Below are 19518 nucleotides of genomic sequence, written 5' to 3'. Positions count from 1 at the left end.
ACATGCATGCTTTAGTTGTATTTTATAGTGCCGAGTCCTGCTAACACCTGTGCACACACATCAATGACATTTCCCCTTGTGTGTGAACTGGCCCCTTGACAAGGTTTTCTTGGGCAGCTATGCTGTCTATTGCTTCCTACGCACTCCCATTTACTCTGCGTCCAGAGAACCTTCACTGCTGGTTTGGGTAGTGGTGCACACATGGCGTTAGCCACAATCCATGTACATCCTGTTGTTTCTTGAGAAATAACGAATATCAGTGTGTTTTTTCCACAAACCAGTGTCAGTCCAAATTGAGGAAAAGAACAACATAGCTGTGTTTTGCACTGGTAGTGTGTGACAGCCTTCGTGCCTAGCTTATGAAACTGAGAGCAACTTGTTAATGACCCTATAACATCCCTTTGAACTAAGAAAATTAGGAGATGATGACAGAGGCTAGATGCAACTGCTATTAACAGGCCCAAGAATGAAAGGAACACATTGTACGTTAACCTTTTCATGCTTCATTCATAAATTGTTTTCTTTGGAGAGCACACCCCAGCGTGGTTTTATGAAAAGTAATCCCTTTGTCCTCCAAAAAATTGGCAGAGCACTATTTAAATTCGCCTATTCAGTGCAAGTGAAATCTTAACAAAATCACAGATCCAAAGAACTGCAGTGGAAAGCTGAGTTCAGAAAGTGCTGTGGAATCAAAATCCTATTTCATTACAGTGGTGCCTTGGGTTAAGAACTTAATTCGTTCCGGAGGTCCATTCTTAACCTGAAACTGTTCTTAACCTGAGGTACCACTTTAGCTAATGGGGCCTCCTGCTGCTGCCACGCCGCCGCGCGATTTCTGTTCTCATCCTGAGGTAAAGTTCTTAACCCGAGGTACTATTTCTGGGTTAGCGGAGTCTGTAACCTGAAGCGTCTGTAACCTGAAGTGTCTGTAACCCGAGGTACCATTGTATATCTATGGAAGATTTATTTGGACCATAAGCAGTATTGCAACTTTTCTAGATAGAACCCACAGACAATCGAGTGCAAGGGTTACTGCCATCACACCCCGAAGAAACCTTAGGACCTCCACTGCACCCTTGGTCATGATAGAGTGGCAAGAGGAAGTTGAAAGGGTGACACTCTTTCCCACTTCCGCTTTCTTCTTTGTGCTTAACAAGCCTCAGATTAATTCCAACTTTTACCCAGTTCCCTTGGGAAAGTGTAAGAGAGTGTGTTTGTGTATGTGTGTATGCACTTCTCTTTCTGCCTCTCTTGGGGAGTGGTTGATGAGCCAGAGGCAGAGAAGTGCTTGGTGTATGTGCCCATGGCACTCACTAAAAAAATCCAAATGTGGCCCCTAAAACAGTGGCTCTGATGCAACACTCTGTCTCTCAGGAATGAATGATTTGATGCAGGAGTGGGGAATGTCTCCAGACATTGTTGGACTACAATTCCCTCAGCCTTGACTATTGTCCACGCCGGCTGGGATTGGTGGGAGATGTCCCTAGTATTCTGCAACCAGCAGTGCCTCTAGCTGGCTTGAAAATAGGTATTGTCAGGCAGAACTAATGAAACATAACGTGGACACATTTGAGCTGGTGTCCGTACAGATTCACTAACTCAAAATCAAAGGTGGAACCAAGTTAACCACAATTCCAGGCGCAAAACCTTTCATGTTTTGATCTCTGCTTTCGTTTTTCATTCTAACCACAGAAATGCCTGCAACATGCTTGGTGGTCTTTGGGGTCTTGTGGTTTTCTTCCAACCCCAGCTCAGGACTGGGGGACCTGAAATGGCTAGCAGAGCTTTGTACTGATTGTTGGCTTTGTGAGCTACCATAAGCAGGCCTAGTGGGTAGCCTTGAAGGCAACAAACCAAGGCTACTGATCTGCTGGCTTTCCCTCTTGTGACTGGAGGAAGCGATGCTGCTGGTGACACAGAGTCCATGGTTTTCTGTTTTACCTCCTTATCTGCATGTTCGAGTGAGGCCTCGACAGAATCCTCCAGCTCTGATCGGAGCAAAGCCATCCCCTACAGCTTTTCTCTCTTCAGTGTGAAAAGAAAAGGGTTAGCATCAAAGTCAACCCACTTCACGTCATTCAGATCACAAGATGATACCCAGAAATGTGCCAGTCACTCATAACAGTGACCTGGTAGACACAGACCCTTCTAAAATTTGGACCCACTTTGCAGTGAGCTTAATTTTGAGAATTCTAAGGAAAAACCATCTTCCGCAGAAACTGCTGCTTGCCTTCTATCACTGTGCCATTGAGAGCGTGCTCACTTATGGCTTATGTGTGTGGTACGGAAGCTGTACTACCCAGGACAGGATGGGGTTGTGCAGAGTTGTTAAGGCAGCAGAGAGCATTGTTGGCTGCCCACTCTCCACCTTAGAGCAGATTTATGCCACAAGGTGCCATAGGAAGGCACTGGACATAGTAAAAGATCCATCGCATCCCGGTCACTGTCTCTTCGAGCTCCTGCCGTCGGGACGGAGATACAGGACGATGAAGACAAGAACCAGCCGTCTTAAGAACAGCTTCTTCTCCAGAGCGATCTCGGCCCTGAATGGGAAGCCTGGACTTTGAAAGTCATCTAATCTTCCTTGCTGTACTATACTGTATTGTTTAATTAGTGTTTTTATGGAGCAGTCAAGTAATTTCGTTGTCCCCGAGAGGGGGCAATGACAATAAAGATATTATTATTATTATTATTATTATTATTATTATTATTATTATTATTATTATTAATTCACTGCCACCAAGTGCACCTTTCACAAGGTTGTCCTTATGGAGGGGGGATGTTGAGGCAGCACTCTACTTATAAAACACCCATTGACACTGAGAAGCATGGGAGAGAGAGTTGCAACTGCCAAGAAAGGGGTACAGGTAATAATTAATCCCTTTTGGAATTTATCTCTGTAAAATCAAATAAAAAACAATTTCAAAAGAAAGAAAATAAAGCAGTCAGATAGGAGCATGGGGAGGAAGGCGGTTCCCTCTCAACTTTTATCTGCCTTGCTGTCGATGCCGTTGCGGTCGCAGTTATTGTGCTTTCTACCTATGGTGAAAGGGACACAGGTGGCGCTGTGGGTTAAACCACAGAGCCTAGGACTTGCCGATCAGAAGGTCGGCGCTTCGAATCCCCACGACAGAGTGAGCTCCCGTTGCTCGGTCCCTGCTCCTGCCAACCTAGCAGTTCGAAAGCACGTCAAAGTTCAAGTAGATAAATAGGTACCACTCCGGCGGGAAGGTAAACGGTGTTTCCGTGCGCTGCTCTGGTTCGCCAGACGCGGCTTAGTCATGCTGGCCACATGACCCGGAAGCTGTACGCCGGCTCCCTTGGCCAATAAAGCAAGATGAGTGCCGCAATCCCAGAGTCGGTCACGACTGGACCTAATGGTCAGGGGTCCCTTTACCTTTACCTTACCTATGGTGAAACCCTGTGATTTAGAATACAGTTCAGCTAACAGCATCTCCAGGAGGGTCCCCCAAACTGCTGGGAGTTCTCTACTCCACCTGCTGCACGAATATCGCAGGCACCTTCTTAAGCCTGGGAAAATATCTGTCCCAGAACCAAGAGTGTTGAGTGTGGCGCATAACCGTATGGTGCACTTACTTCCCACCGACACCTTTTCACTGTAATGATCCACCATGTTACAATTAGGTAACCCAGTTATGAATTCTTCACGTGTTCCCTAAGGAAGGTGAAAAACATGCCCACCCTCAGCCAATCGGAACAGCATGGGAAATTGCTTCCTGCTCTCAATTCATTATACAGTCGTACCTCGGGTTAAGTACTTAATTTGTTCCGGAGGTCCATTCTTAACCTGAAACTGTTTTTAACCTGAGGTAGCAGTTCGAAAGCACGTCAAAGTGCAGCAAGTAGATAAATAGGTACTGCTCCGGCGGGAAGGTAAACGGCATTTCCGTGCGCTGCTCCGGTTCGCCAGAAGTGGCTTAGTCATGCTGGCCACATGACCCGGAAGCTGTATGCCGGCTCCCTCGGCCAATAAAGCGAGATGAGTGCAGCAACCCCAGAGTCGGCCACGACTGGACCTAATGGTCAGGGGTCCCTTTACCTTTACCACTTTAGCTAATGGGGCCTACTGCTGCCGCCATGCCGCTGCTGCACGATTTCCGTTCTCATCCTGAAGCAAGGAAGCGAGGTACTATTTCTGGGTTAGCAGAGTCTGTAACCTGAAGCGTATGTAACCTGAAGCGTATGTAACCTGAGGTACCACTGTAATCCTGGCTGGCATAGAGGATGGGTGGCCTCTGCTTCTGCTAACTGCTGAGTCAAACTGGAGACAAGCTATGTTGGACGAAGCCTGGTGTCAGCATCTCCAAGAATACGTCACGCAAATCTCACAAGGCTGAAAAATTCCATATTGGAAGATTTTTTCTCCCTGTTCTGGAAGCTCCCAATCATTCTCTGGTGCTGTGCACTGTGGTCACCTTCAGAGAGAGCAATCGGATGGGAGAACTGTGTCACTTCTGTCTGCTTGCAGCCATCACCCTCTTTACAGGCACTCTCTGCTACCGTGAAGTCTCTATTGCAGGGATAAATTTGGGGAATAGGGTTGTCTAGTGGCAGGGAGCTCCGCTGGATCTGATTCTACAGGCCTAAATGTAAACAAGTTAATCTAAGCACAAGCCAAATTACCTGTCTCGAGCTGAGACCATGGTGGAATCTACACACATATAAAAAAAACCGCTGTGAAAATGCTTTTTGAAAAAAGCGTTTTGAAAAAATGCATTGAATTTGGCATAGCTCCCTAATGCCATCTAGTGTCACATTTGTGTATTGCACTTTACAACACATTGAAAACATTTTATTTGCTGCTGTATAGCTGAGTCCCATTAGACGTCAAGCCTGCAGGAGCCTGTTCCTTATTACTGCCCCTTCTCTCTCCTTACCACCCTTCTCCAAAGTTACTTGCAGAAGAGTTTTAGAGAGGTACCCCATTCAAGCTGTAAGAACACACCTGCCATCGGAGGCAAAATCCAGACTGAAACACCAAACTGAAACACCAAAAAGCTATTGTGTGATGGAACTACACGAAAGCAATACACAAGAGAGCGAATAGAATGTCAGCTAATATTAGACATTTATTGATATGAATCTGAGGCTCTAACAGCACAATATGACTTTAATTATGTCTGAGGTTTGTCTCATCTCTCAAACTGGTTTCTACTTTATATCCTTCCTTCCATGGGAATATGCAGTCAACCCAAAAAAACCTGTTAATCATGTACAAGCAAATGCTCTTTTAATTTCTAGGAAAATACTTTGAAAATACAAATATAGGACTCTCCATCGTCTTAAAAATGTTGGATAGGATGCATCATTCTGCCAAGTTACTTTTTGGTTATTTTTTAAAAAGAAAATGTAAACTGATGGAGGGGTTTGGGTCAAAAGAATGCAGTTATTCCCTGGAGAAAACTACTGTTCAGTTAGCAAACCATTACTCAGCAAAATAAAACTGCAAGATTAGCATTTCTGCATTTTTTATAGAAATAACACTCTTAGAATTTCTGCATGTAAGATTACAAAAGGCACACTTCTCTTGTTTCTTAATGACAGTTCTCTAGATTTCCACAAGTAGTATCTAAAACAAAAACCTGGCCCTAATAATAAAATAATCTTGCGCAGAGAGGTATTTTCATCTTTAGCAGTGTCTATAACTTTCCAACATAAAATGCATAGTGCAATAGACACTGACATATTCATGTACCTTAATTATATACAGCATAAACCAATGAGGTGTTGTGAAAACTGAAAGTTACAACATGAACGAGGTTCACTGAAGAAAACCACTGAGAAATGTCTAACCTTCTACAGTAGTACACAGGTACTGCACGCAGCTTACAAAAATTAAAACTCGAGTTATAACTACTAAATGAAGCCGCAATGTTCAAGTGCCATTCTTGAGATGAACATTTATGTGGATTATTTTTTAAAGCTGTGTTCAGAGATTGTCTTGGCAATATTTGGTAGGGTGTCAGTTTTGGGAATCGCAAGCAGCAAAGTCGTGGGCCAAATTATTTCTCCAGTATAAAGTAATAATAAAAGGGCAGTAACTGCTGTTAGCCCTCCTCAAAGTAGATCTGTTAAAGATAACGACCATTTCTATGGTCTACTCTGAGGATAACTTGGTTGGCTACAAGTCAACCCAACATCTTTAAGATGTGCTGAACTGTCTTAGTTTATCTGTAACTGTATTGTTATTTCTTAATATTCATACAACAGGCTTGGCTTCTGCAAATATGTTTTCAAGCAGCCGTTGCTTCCCTGGTTGAGTTGTAGACCCAAACATCTGGTGGGCACCAGCTCAGAGGAAGGCTGTTTTAGAGCAACAGCCAATGTACTAGTTTCATCCTCAGGCTTGGTTCACGCTAACTAGGCAGGTTGGATATTGCTATCCCCTATAACACCACATCTGTATGCGAAGGTTTTTTTTAAAATGGATGCAAACTTTGCTCCTTCTTGGCTATTTGGGGGTGCAGGACATGGGAATGGAAGGGAGTGAGGTAATTACTCATGAGCTTACAGAAAAATTCATTGGGGTTCCCCGTTACAAATGGAACAAATGGTTGGACTGAGAAGTCGTTTCAGACCATTCTTGATGTGCTGTACCCCCAAGATTTAGCCAGGGTCCAGCATTCCCCCCCCCCCAGCTGATTTGTCCAAGGGAGTTGCTACTGAAAATATCTGTGAGTGCCCATTTCGTTTGTCCCGTTGTGTGTGTTTGAGGTTCATAAGGATGGCTCTTGTGGACGAAAAGCATCATTTGAACGAGCCCAAAATATTATGGAATACAAGGGATGTGATCCACCACATTCAGGCTTTTGCCATAGTTACCACATGAAGAGAATTTAGTACAACTAGAATAGCAAGTCGTTGTAATATTGCAAATACAAAGTTTGGGGCTCCAGATTAGGAGCAAATGAAAATCATGTAAATGCAACCACAACAATGTTGATTATTAAGGATGCTCTATAGATGCAAATTGAATTCTTTACACAGGATTCACACATGAGAAAATTCATTTAGAGTATTTGACATATTTAAGTTTGGTTTAGCACTACCTGTGTTAATAAGCTGCCCATTCCTTTCACTGAATAGTATTTTGGGTGCACTGCTGCAAAGGTAAGATTCCTTCAATGCCTCAGCATATATTTATTTCTTAAATAATGCAGATTGCACAGCCTGAGATCTTAGGCATCCACTGTAGTAACAGGTTAAAAGAAAAGTATATATGTATTCATGACAGTTATCAATCCAATACAGAAGTCTTGGACAGGGTACACGGCTCTGCCAAAAACTTATGAGGCTATATTGGCACTGCAGAGGACTTATGCTGGCAGTAGAAATGTTGAAGATTAAGGTACAAGCCGCAAACATCTCAAATTGGCTTATGATTTGCACTTAATCGAAATTAGGACTGTGAGCACCACATTAGTCACTGAGATTAAACTGGATTAACAACAAATGCCACTTTAATTAGTTTTTTGATCACATATAATCTTGTTTCCTCTGAATTCAATGTCAAAAACAGCACTGAATTTCTATAGAATCAAGGCTGGACAGTCTTGTCAATTGTACCTATTAAACCCCACCACGAAGAAAAGAACATAAATTGTACATTCTGAAAGGCATGCATGGCATCTGTGTTGTCCACACACACAAGGTGAAAGTAAATCATTTTTTAAAGCACACTTAAATGTGCAGAAGCAGTTTGTGGTCATTACGTTGTTTACTAAAAGTGCCAGCTCAGCTGTTTCATAAGAGCCTGGCATATACAAACAGCAACTTGAAACGCGCTTAGATGAAAAGCTTTCCTTTAGTTGCTGCCAAAGAGCAATTGTGTAAACTTCCTTCTTTATGAGTTTGGCAGCCCCGTGTTAACATTTGAAAACATAAACGCAAACTGAATTAGATCTTGTCACTAATTATGCCCTAGGTCTACACTACCTGCTCCTTATTGCTTCACAATGGAATGGTGTGCTTTAAAAAAAAAACACCACAAATCAAAGGTTGCATTATATATACTGAACTGACAGAAGTGTTCCCTTTAAGACTAGAAAATCTCCACATTTAATTGCAATGCACAGTATTTCACTTGAGTTTTCTTCTAGCTTCTTCTTTATTATTCCCATCACAGTTTTCTCCCTAAGGTTCTTGGTGTTACTTATGGCTGTTGCTTACAGTGAGGTTTATAACTGCTAGAGAAATAGAGTTCACTTCCGCTCAACTTTGGGAGGAGTCTTCCTTCTTGATGCACAGTGTAACGGTTTCTCCGACTGCGCCATAGATGCGGGTTCTTGTGGAAACCTCAGTTTTGAAGCTGGATTGTCCGTTGTCTGCGGACAGCTGGACTTCGGTACAGAAAGATGGTGTCGGCTTGAATGCGGCCCCTGTGGCAGAGGTGTGTGGCTGTGGTGTTGCCATTGCTGCTGTGCAGGACTCGCTGACATGGAATGAAATATTCGATGGGCCCCTGGACTGCATTCCGGCCACTCTGGATGCTGACATGAAGACCTCTCCTGGGTGATGCCCTTCAAACTGGCTAAAATACGTCTGCCTTGGCTTAGAAGCCACTGGCCTGCCTACATTCAATAAGACAGGTTTCCCAATGGTTGGTTTGTTGATTTCGGTCTGGAGCACAGCTATTTCACAAGGTTTGTCTTCTGCAGAGTTAGGATTCCTGTATGTCTCCCCTTCCTGAGGGACATAGTCTTCAAGGTCCTCCAAAGTTAACGCTTTCCCATTACGCGTCAGGATTTTAAGATCTCGCTTTTTAAGGTCATCCAGCTCCTCCACATCCGGTTCATCAATTATAACGTTTTCCTCTGGAAGACCTTCATCTTGCATGGGACCTGAGGTTTCATCCTTGGTAGCATGCTCTTTAAACTCTAGGTCTCTGTGTGAAGGCAGACAATAATCCTTGTCTACTCCACTTGCCTCAAGTGGTTCATCCACAAAAGTAATCACAGATGGGGTAGCCAACGAGTCAGCCTTACTAACAGATTCTTGGTGGCAACTCTTTCCTTCCAAACTATCACGAGAAGTTTCATTTTCATCGCTGATTATTGCTTCTTTCCAGTCATCTCCAGACATTTCAGCATCTTGGGGCAGGGAAGACTTGTCCTGCTCCACTAGTTTGTTGTTTGAGTTATTTGTGTTTGGGTCATCTTCAGGTGAACGCCTGGGTCTTGGGCCAGACAGACTATAGCCTGACACTGATTCATCTTTATCTGATCTTGCAGGAGATGCCCCTCTTTTCCTTGTGGTTTGGGTGGGCTTCATCACATTGAACTCAATTATTTCCTCTACTTCAACCCATTTGGGCTTCTGTTCCTCCACAGTGGTTTCTACAATGATACCTCTGACTGCCGCTCCTTGCCTCTCGTCTGGCTCTGTCACAAAGAGTGTAGGAATGGCCGGTCTTTGCATAACCTCTGGGTCTTGCCTGTGGACAGGCTGCCTAATCTTGGACACAAAAATGGGCTCGGGTGTTGAGTACTCCGATCTTGGAGAGCGAGGAGAATACCCTGAGGATGGGCGGGCAGGAGATAGTCTTCGCTTTACCCTTGGGGTCTTCACCACCGTTGTTATAGTTTCCTCTCTGATGATGAAAAGTTTGAAAATTGTGTTTGTGTGTGCAGCAACATGCTCCCTGCCCGCACCCCACCCTTTTAGGAGGCACACTTCGTCACATGCGAACACCGAAGAGGTAAGGGAAGCACAGCAGTGTTAGTTTTGCGAGCTTTTCAGCGGTGTGTGGGTTCTACTGTTTGAAAGTGGTCATGCAACACCCTGCAAATCCACCTCATATTCAGAAACAGAATCTCTAGTCAGCCAGACTGTCTAGTGACCTTCTGGTTTTGTACTTTTCTTGAAGGTACACAAATGTCCCAATCCATATCAGGTTTTAGTTGATTATACAGAAACAGTGGCTTTCAAACTCTGTCATTCCTCAGATATATTGAACATGTTGCTATTACAACCCCCTCACTCCTCCCATGTTTTAAAATGGAAAAAAATATTTAATTAACTTATTGTGACCCTAAGTTACTAGTGGTCCACTAGAATAAGCAGTGTTAAGTACTCTGAATGATAGCAATGTTGCTTCATTTATAATTATCTTTGCTCATATAGTATTACTTCCAAAAGCAAACATGAGGTTTAAATTACTCCAAGGTATTATAATAACGTTGCATCCTTTTAGTTAATTGTTTTTGATGTTACTTAGGAAGGTTGCATTTGTATGTGCAGGCAAGCAAGCAAGATTGTGCAAGATCAATCAGTTGGAATACAACATCAAGAAATTAAAGTAAAGCCAAGTATTACAAAAGAGATGGGTGTTGTGTCCAGGAGACTGAAGCATATGCAAGATGTGTTTTATATGGCATTTAAATACAAGAAAGAGTTTCAACAACCCTTTCCAACTAGCATGTTCAGACCTTGCATTAAAATTATTTGAGAGCACAGTCTGATCAGCAGTGTCTGTTGGGATAAAGTGAAGAGATCCCTTTTCCTTCATGGGATCTTTGTGTACCAGAGAGAACATGAAGTAGGGCTGTTGTACTCAGTTTCTGCACATTCCTTTGTTTTCACCAATGCGGGGCATGAAGGGGCACAAAGCTCTTTCCACAGTTGGCTAGAGTGTGGTGCTGATAACACCAAGGTTGCAGCTTTGATCTCTGTATGGGACAGCTGCATATTCTGCATTGCAGGGCAGTCCTCAGGGCGCCTTCCAATTCTACAATTCTAAGGGGAATATATAAGGTTGTAATGAAGCAACTGAGCCAGCGCTACCCGTTTTGCCATAGTGTGCTAGCAGGGAATTAAACTTCCAAGAGTGCAGCAAGGCAGAGCGCTGGCCTCAGCAATGGACTAACATGCTCCTTCTCCCCTTCATCGCAATTCATGGTGACCTCTGTGGCATTCCCAAGTCGGTAATCTTGACTGGCTACATGGCTAGGGAATGTCACTGTGCTGGCTATGCGGTCCTTTGGTTACCTGCCATCACACAACCAACAGCAAGATTTAGAAATGATGTTGAGGTAGCTGCTAGCATAGGCAGGTGTGGAAAAGGTAACCGGAAGGGGGGAATTTAGAAAACACATTCAGTCCCCCAGAGTCCTTCTATCGTGCTGAATCTCCACTGTCCCCCAGTTCTGGTGCAGTACCAACATGAAGCAGTTGTGTGCCAAGAACGAAACCAGGTTACATTGCCAAATTTTACTAAATCCTTCATTTGAAAAACCCAAACAAACCAAAAAATTATTTTGGTAGATTTAATAGTGGAGGAAGAAATATTGCAAGTTAAATGGCATGTTAGTACGCTTTAGCACATTGTTTGAAGCAGTAGTGTTCAGAGATGGATTCCTGATGTTCCTAATGGCTTGCTGGAACTCCAGTTGACTTGCAAACGGAACGTATCGCAGGAAGAATTAGGCAAAAGCTATGCCTATGCGCTACTGCTGTTGGCTCTTGCAATATGGGATGGGCTACAGGTTTGTTTTGCTCACCCATAAAACCTATTGCTTCCTTTTCTCATAACACAAAAATACCACAAGATCTGATGGGATGGGAAAGAATCACACTTGCATGGCCAATAAACACAGGCTTGTTATTGGGACATGCAGAGAGGCAGCACATCACAACACGAATGTTAAAAAATATCAGCACTTACATGATGATGGTTTTCTTGGGTACTTTAGTCTCTTGCTCAGTGACTACAAAGAAAACAGTATGAACAGCATGGGGTTAAAGAAAGGCAAAAAGCTGAAAAGATTACATTAACTTTGTTAAGTGAATCAAGAAAAAAAAAACTTGATTGGAAAGAATAATAATTTAGGTAAAAAGAAAAAAAGAAAAACAACATACACCATCCCATCACTGATTTCTGTGGTTATTTCAAGTGTTATTTCTAATATCCCTAATCATTACTGGTTCTGAGAGCCAGATCCACAAGTCAATTAAATTGGCAACACACTTTACACTTAAAAAAAACTGGCTTAACTCATTGGAAACCAGTGGGGCCAACATCCTGTGAATTGTTGGCGTGCCATGCCAATTGATGGAGCCCAATACACTACGCGTAAGCAGGTGATCTAATGTGGTATGCAAAATATAGTTGCTAGATCCTATTCCCCACCCCACTCCACTCCTACAACCCATGCTGATGGCTTTCTCGTTTCTAATGTCGGTCCTTCTGTGGACAAAGCATGGGGTGAGGATGGGGATGGGAAGAAGCACAAGGAGACGAGGTGTTTGGTCTTAGATTGGAGGATGAACAATGCTACAGGTTAAATTTGGGCTTATCCACACTTAGCTTTCCTCCGTGCTTTCCAGGCATAGTCTGTGCTTTAAAGCTCAGTCAGTAGCACATGAGATTCTTAATCATGGGTGAGAGCCCCACATAGGGCGAAATATTCCTGCATCGCAGGGGGTTGGACTAAATGCCCTTTGTGGTCCCTTCCAACTGTACGATTCAATGTCCGAGTGCTTTTCTTTCTTTCTTTCTTTGCCCCAAGAGCTTTCCCCTCGAAAAGCTGCTCTATAAGCTGAATTGGAGCAAACACCAATCTGCAGAAAACCCGAACTGCCATTTGTTGCTCTGCTGATTTAAAGAGCAGGTTTTTGTGAGGAAAGCTCTGGGACATTAAAAAAGGGGCACTTGGGACACAGAGCTTAAAGCGCAGACCTGTGCCTGGGAAGAATGGGACACAAGTATAGTGTGCATAAGCCCTTATTCAATGTATATGGCAAGTGCAGCGATTTAACTGATTTGTGGATCACAACCTAAAACTCCTTAACCAGTCAACAGGTTTGGTTGGCAGTGAATGTATGGTGGTTTATTGATTTAGCACATTTATATCCCATGTTTCTTCCACACTGGAACTCAAGGTGGCATAGGCAGGGCTCATAAGCACCCCCATTGAGGCATTGACCGGACCTAGACCTCCTTAATTGCATCATGGTTGCTGCATCATGTGCCTTCAGAACATGCACAAGTAATTTTAATTTCAATCTTTCCCCATATTGTTCTGAGTCTTTTTTTCTTTTGTATTTTGAATTGGGGCAAGGAAATAAGATTAAAACCCTTACACAACTTCTCATTTTGAATAAGAGAAAGGGAACTTACTGCATAGCTTAAAGGATGAGGGTAATTTTATTACTGAAGGGGGAGCTCCTCAAATCATTTACATGGAAGTAAGGCCACAGGGACGTGGGTGTCGCTGTGGGTTAAACCACAGAGCCTAGGACTTGCCAATCAGAAGGTCGGTGGTTCGAATCCCCACAACGGGGTGAGCTCCTGTTGCTCGGTCCCTGCTCCTGCCAACCTAGCAGTTTGAAAGCACATCAAAGTGCAAGTAGATAGATAGGTACTGCTCCGGTGGGAAGGTCAACGGCGTTTCCATGTGCTGCTCTGGTTTGCCAGAAGCGGCTTAGTCATGCTGGCCACATGACCGGAAGCTGTACGCCGGCTCCCTCGGCCAATAAAGCAAGATGAGTGCCGCAACCCCAGAGTCGGCCACGACTGGACCTAATGGTCAGGGGTCCATTTACCTTTACCTTTAAGGCCACAGGATGCCCACAGGGGGAGTTACAGATCACAAGCAAAAGCCTTTCAACAAAAAGGAGGAATGCATAAGAAAATAAGTCCAAGATAATGGGGGGGGGGTTTCGGGGGGGAGGTTGGTTTTTAAAGCAGAAACTCAAAACGAATCTCTTTCTCTGCAATAAAATGTATTCACTGGTGGGGGTAGGGTGGCTTTTCTACACACACACAATCCTGTCAAATTTGCAGGCTAAAATAAAATTTACTGCTCTAGCAGAACTTAAAAAATGTCTGTCAAAACCACTTTTTATTTTAGCTGAAAGATAGAAAGGGGAATATGTTTTAAATGCATAACTAAATGGAGGTATGCCATTCTCTCTCTCTCTCTCTCTTTTAAAAAGGGTGAATTTTTAACTTACGTATGTCTCTATATTGGCTTTTTATTAAGAAACAAATGTGTACAATGTCTTTGAAGCAGGAATTAAGCAAAGCAGGAACACCACATCAAAGGATTACTGAGTTAGTAAACTCTGTAGGGTTATTAAGTTTCTTAATTTGTTTTAAATAACCCACTCAGGGTATCATGTTACCCCATTCCTATATTTACAAAGCACATGTACACACATTGCCATAATAGGCGGCTCCAACACAGAACTGCTGAGTGCAGGCAGATCTGTGTGCCAAAGAGGCAAATTCAAGACATTTGTATGTGTCTTTGCAAAGACAGGGATTTGGGGTGGAATTCGTTGTATGCTTTTAAAGCATAAGACAATAAACAGCTATGCACATAGTTTTAGGCAAACTTCCAGATGTTAGAAATGAGCACCCAGAATTAAGTGAAATTTAAGCACGTTGGTGTTTCACGTTGTGTGAATTCAGCAAGATGGGAAACTGTTGTTGGTGAGCATGACTGGGTACAAAGCCCATGTGGCAACTTTAACTATGATCTTGGCCACCAATATAATCAACAATGGATTATTCAGGCCCTCTCTAGCTTGGTCTGCATTTAATGTAATTAAATGGTACCAGCATTACTCCTGGAGATACAATATGACTGACCCAATCCTATTTTCAGAAAGAAAAACAGGAAATTAACACCAAGAAGCCAACATTCTCTTCTAGGGTTTTCCGAACTACCTTCAAATGTTTGGTTGTGATATTGCGGCAACATTTAGCTTTGCAAAGCAGAAGATCCTGATAAGCGAATTAAGAGCTGTTAGGTGTGAAGGCTAGCCCCCGGAATCTATATTACAGGCTTTCCTTGTTAAAATGTTAAGCCAGCTAATTCACACAATGTAGGGCAATACAATGGATGTGTATGAAGAAAAATAAAACTCTCAGAATTCTTTGAGCTGCACAGAAGTTTGTTTTCAAACAGACTTTATTATATATCCTCTGGATGACCTAGAGAAACAAAATGTCAGCTCCATTGTACATTCCACCAGTTTGTTACGCCAAGAGAACTAAAAGAATTGCGATTTCTGTTTTGAATAGGTGACAAATAATATACTTTTAGGCATAAACTTCCAATTTAATTCAACTGTTGGGTATTAGCCGAGGGATAGAAAACATTTTCCAATATGCATAATATTAAATTTACAATAATTTATATTTTAAAGAATAGTCATAGCTGAAAAAGTAAGATAAGTTATGCCTCCAGGAAACAATTTTTCAATTTATTTATCCGTTTACAATGAATCAACAGCTTTGAAGACCAGCACTGTTAAAATAGTCAAACTCCAAAAGCCTGTTATTTTAAACATCCTGACCAACAGAAAATCTAAACAGATCCTCATGCATTTGTATTTTGAAAACAACCACTACCATGGTCACTAAAACAACAAATCAACCGTCAGGAATTGCAACCAAAAGCTCCAATCCTTGCATCTAGATAAATAACTGACACATATGTTATAGCAGTATCTGCAATTCTGGATAGACCACAGGAAAATGCGTTCAAAATTAACTGTATGGGAAGGCAAAGTGTGATTACCTTAACCAAACTTCCTTTAAAGAGCCACCAAAATATATCTAACGATCAACGTCTGCCAATACGCTTATGAAGAACCAATTAAAGAACAACTAGTACTAAGAACCACAGAGCTAGTGAGATGACACAAAAACAAAGCTTTCCATTGTAATAACGAAGCAGGCACATTTCCTTGCCAAGTGAAAACCACAGTATGTTTCTAGAGTTTATTCGGACAACCAGTCAAAGCATGTTGCGACTGTACTTTAGCCTTTGCAGGGTAGACCTGTAAGTTCTGATCCAAAGGTTATCATGCAATATACAGATTGCATGCAGTGGGTGGGTGCAGCCTTGCTGCAGAGGGAATTGCATGCTGCTGTTTTTGAAATCGGGACAGATGCGAGCCGCCAAGCACACATCATACAACTAAAAATAAGATTAAAAAACAAAATAATCACAAAATGGCAAGGCATTCTTCTATGGAAAGGAGGGAGATCTGCTGTTCATAGGCACTTTTTAACAGGCTACGAATTCTACATTTTGGAGAAAAGGCAGCCATGAAGCTCTGGTCTAGAATGTGTCAAAAAGCACATTCAGGGGCACCATAGGAGCCATACAGATGGCTGGCTTTCAGAAAAGTGCTGTGGGGTCCTGATCCTGGTCAGGAACATGTTCTGGATTGGGACATCACAACAAATTCCCTGCCCTGTAATACTTGCTGTGGAAAGCCAGCCCAACCAGGCAAGTGAGAAAAGGCCTGTTGAGAATTCTGAAGTCTCATCCACCAAGAGGCACAGAAAGCTGGACTCACACCGAGAGTATAGAGGAGTTTCTGAGCACTCCAGTCTGCTAGCAATGGTGGTGGCAGCCCAAGAGGAAGAAGAAGCTTCTTTGGAAGGTCAGCGGAGGTCATATGCAGCTCTCAACCTAATTGGTGCTCTTGCAGGTCTTCAGCAGTGGTTCTCACTACATAGGCCCACTAAGCTTGCGGATACGGAGCCCTAGCCCCCAGTGTAAAATGTTATTGCAGCCATGAATTCAGTAGGTGGTCCTAGGCAAGCTATTCTCCTCCAGAGGAAGCCTAATCAGTAATATGAGGATAATACAGAGGTATCTTGGACACTGGTGGAGCTGTGGGTTAAACCACAGAGCCTAGGACTTGCCGATCAGAAGGTCGGCGGTTCAAATCCCCGTGACTGGGTGAGCTCCCATTGTTCGGTCCCTGCTCCTGCCAACCTAGCAGTTCGAAAGCATGTCAAAGTGCAAGTAGATAAATAGGTACTGCTCCGGCGGGAAGGTAAACAGCGTTTCTGTGCGCTGCTCTGGTTTGCCAGAAGCGGCTTAGTCCTGCTGGCCACATGACCCGGAAGCTAGACGCCAGCTCCCTCGGCCTATAAAGCGAGATGAGCGCTGCAACCCCAGAGTCAGCCATGACTGGACCTAATGGTCAGGGGTCCCTTTACCTTTTTACAGAGGTATCTTATGGGGTGCACCACTGCCTTCACCACTGAGAGGTGTTCTGTTGCACAGCGTTGCTACTCATCTTCCCCACACTCGGGCAGAGAAGCCAAGTGAGGGCAACACTTTGCAAGAACCAGATTGTGGCAGCAGCAGAAGTGCAGCACAGTGGGCAGGGCAGGAATTCCCATTTCGCCTCAGGAGATGAATCAGGGTGGGCTTTTGAAAATTCACTTCAGATATGAGAACTGAGCCAAACGTCTCACAAGGAACATGGCACACTAACGGATGGATATTACAGTCATTCCTTATTTGCTAAGTTGGCGCATGTTGACTGCACTTGAGGACACGTTTGTATTGTGGAGCGTAGGTGTTTGGTGGAGCAAGAGTTTTCGTTATTGCTTTACCAGCTGGATGAACAAGTCTCTGCCACTTTGTACTGCTTTTTAATTTCGCCTTCTGTTATTTTTTCACATCGGTTTTAAACAGGCTTTTCGCTGTTTTCATTATATGTTGTACATCACCTTAGGAATATGTCAAAGGCAGCAGCAACAACAACAGCACATCCAAGGGATTCTCAGATTTGAGAGTCACAAGTCTCAATCATGTACGACAGAAATTGAATAAGATTCTCTAGGATGCACTATACATAGCTAATAAATATGATGTCAGTGACAGCGTACTGGGCCGATCGTGACATGATTTCAACTCGAGGTAGCCAAAGCTATTTCCTCCAGATGTTGCTGGACTTCCAACTTCCATAATCTCTGACCATTGGTCAAGCTAGCTAAGGCTGATGGGAGTTGTAGTTCAGCAACTTCTGGAGGCTGCTACTTTGGCCACCCTGTTCTAACTTCTGTTGACTTTCCTCAATGGTTCTTACACGGCAATCTACCTTCAGAGCTGACACACCATAGATTCCGAGCTCTTCCACATTAATCTAAATCTGTCAAGAAAATCTGTGCACTCAGGCAAGTAATATGAACATATCCGCTTCTGAGGTAAGACAGTACATTCATTCAGTACTTCCGAGCATGACTTCATGGCAACAGGGATTTAATGGCATTATCACAGAGCTGAAAAACAAACAAACCCAGCCATACCTTCAATTGTAATGGCTTGATCCGGCCTCCTCTCCTGAGCCAGTGCTGCTGCACTCTGGTGGTAAAGATGAGCACCGCTCTTTGCTGTCCCTAATCTGTTTACCAGCTAAAGGAAAGTGTGCAAGATCAGTTAGAATGCGTGAGAATTTCTGGATAAAGAAGATAAACTAACTCCTGTGTGCCAGGGCGCCATATTACCAAAATCCGTCCCTGGGGATGGAGAGATTAGGGCCATGGAATTGGAAGAAGAGATTTAAACTCCTTTTCTCTGTCCTATATTTTGATGTACGGGACTTTTGTATGTTTTCCTCAACAGAGCACACGTTTTAATTGGGAATAATAGAATGGGGGTGGGGAGGACAAAACAAACAAACAAAATCCTGTAGTGCTGCAATCTCGTCCAACCCCCCAGGTGACTTAACTTTTTTTTAAATGAAAGAAATCAGGTTATGCATCTCCCAACGCATCTTTAATTTTGGCCCTAAATCCCACTGACTTCAATGTGGCTCACTCCCGAATAAGTCTACAGAAGATCATTTTTACCCGTGCCATCTAAATTAAATTCCTGCATCACAACAACAATGCAAACAAATTCAGAAAGCTATGAGCTGCTCACCTCACATTCATAAAAGCCCATGTCATCCTTACAGGCATTTTTGATTACAAGAACTATGACGCCACTCCGGGGTTCACTAAAGCTTTGGTGTTTATTTGGGTCTGTCAACAGATCTCCATCTTTATACCACCTGTTGGGGAAAGAAAGATTGAGAGCTAGTAGACCGTAATAAGACATCGGATGACATCCCAGAAGTAGAGGTGTCAGGGAATTCCATTGGAAGCAGGAGCCGAAATTCCTACAACCCACATGCTCAATAGAGGCCAGAAATGGAAATTTCTGCACCATCAGTTGCAGAGAAGGAACTGAATGTGGTTTCCTTCCTTACCTTATCTGTGGATAAGGTGCTCCTTCAATGGTGCATGTAAACTGTGCATCTTCGCCATCAGCGTAGTATGCGTGCTTAACCTTGTTTACAAACCGAGGAGGCACTAGAAAGAAAAAAGAAACCTGATGAAGTCTGAAACCACATGATGGAAGGCATGGACTGGATGTCCTGAATTGCATCATGAAGCCTAGACAATCACAGGCAGCCACGGCTACACGGGTTTAGACTAAAAGTGCAATCTGTCTACCTAGAAGTAAACTGCATGAACTCAGCAGGGCTTGCTCCCATGTAAATGGGGTTATAGCAACGCTGCCAAATTCGGAAGAATGTGGTTTTCAAATGTCAAAAACCTCAAAAGCTTCCCTGCCAGGGGAAGATAATGTTAGCAGACTGGTGCCATGATGCTAAATCAATGTGCTTGAGTAACAGTTCCCCTTATCACAGGGTTAAAAAAAAGAGAGAGGGAGATATAAGGGGAAAGGCAGCTTC

General features: G+C 43.2%; 1 protein-coding gene across 1 annotated transcript in view; it reads right to left on the bottom strand.

Annotated features, from left to right (window-relative positions):
- Window positions 1-7463: 7463 nt before the first annotated feature.
- Window positions 7464-19518, bottom strand: part of OBSCN (obscurin, cytoskeletal calmodulin and titin-interacting RhoGEF) — a 201055-nt gene continuing 189000 nt past the window's right edge. The window contains exons 89-93 of the mRNA XM_053359224.1: window positions 19030-19132; window positions 18702-18831; window positions 18086-18191; window positions 11684-11726; window positions 7464-9610 (exon numbers count right to left, since the gene is read on the bottom strand). Of these exons, the coding sequence (XP_053215199.1) occupies window positions 8233-9610; window positions 11684-11726; window positions 18086-18191; window positions 18702-18831; window positions 19030-19132 (1760 nt within the window). The 3' untranslated portion in view covers window positions 7464-8232. The remainder of the gene's footprint in view (window positions 9611-11683; window positions 11727-18085; window positions 18192-18701; window positions 18832-19029; window positions 19133-19518) is intronic.

This window comes from Podarcis raffonei, chromosome 12, assembly GCF_027172205.1.
Source record: "Podarcis raffonei isolate rPodRaf1 chromosome 12, rPodRaf1.pri, whole genome shotgun sequence".
In the NCBI taxonomy this organism is placed as follows: Eukaryota; Metazoa; Chordata; class Lepidosauria; order Squamata; family Lacertidae; genus Podarcis; species Podarcis raffonei.
The sequence above is the reverse complement of the archived record's forward strand: the minus strand, read 5'-3'. Positions and strand labels throughout refer to the sequence as shown.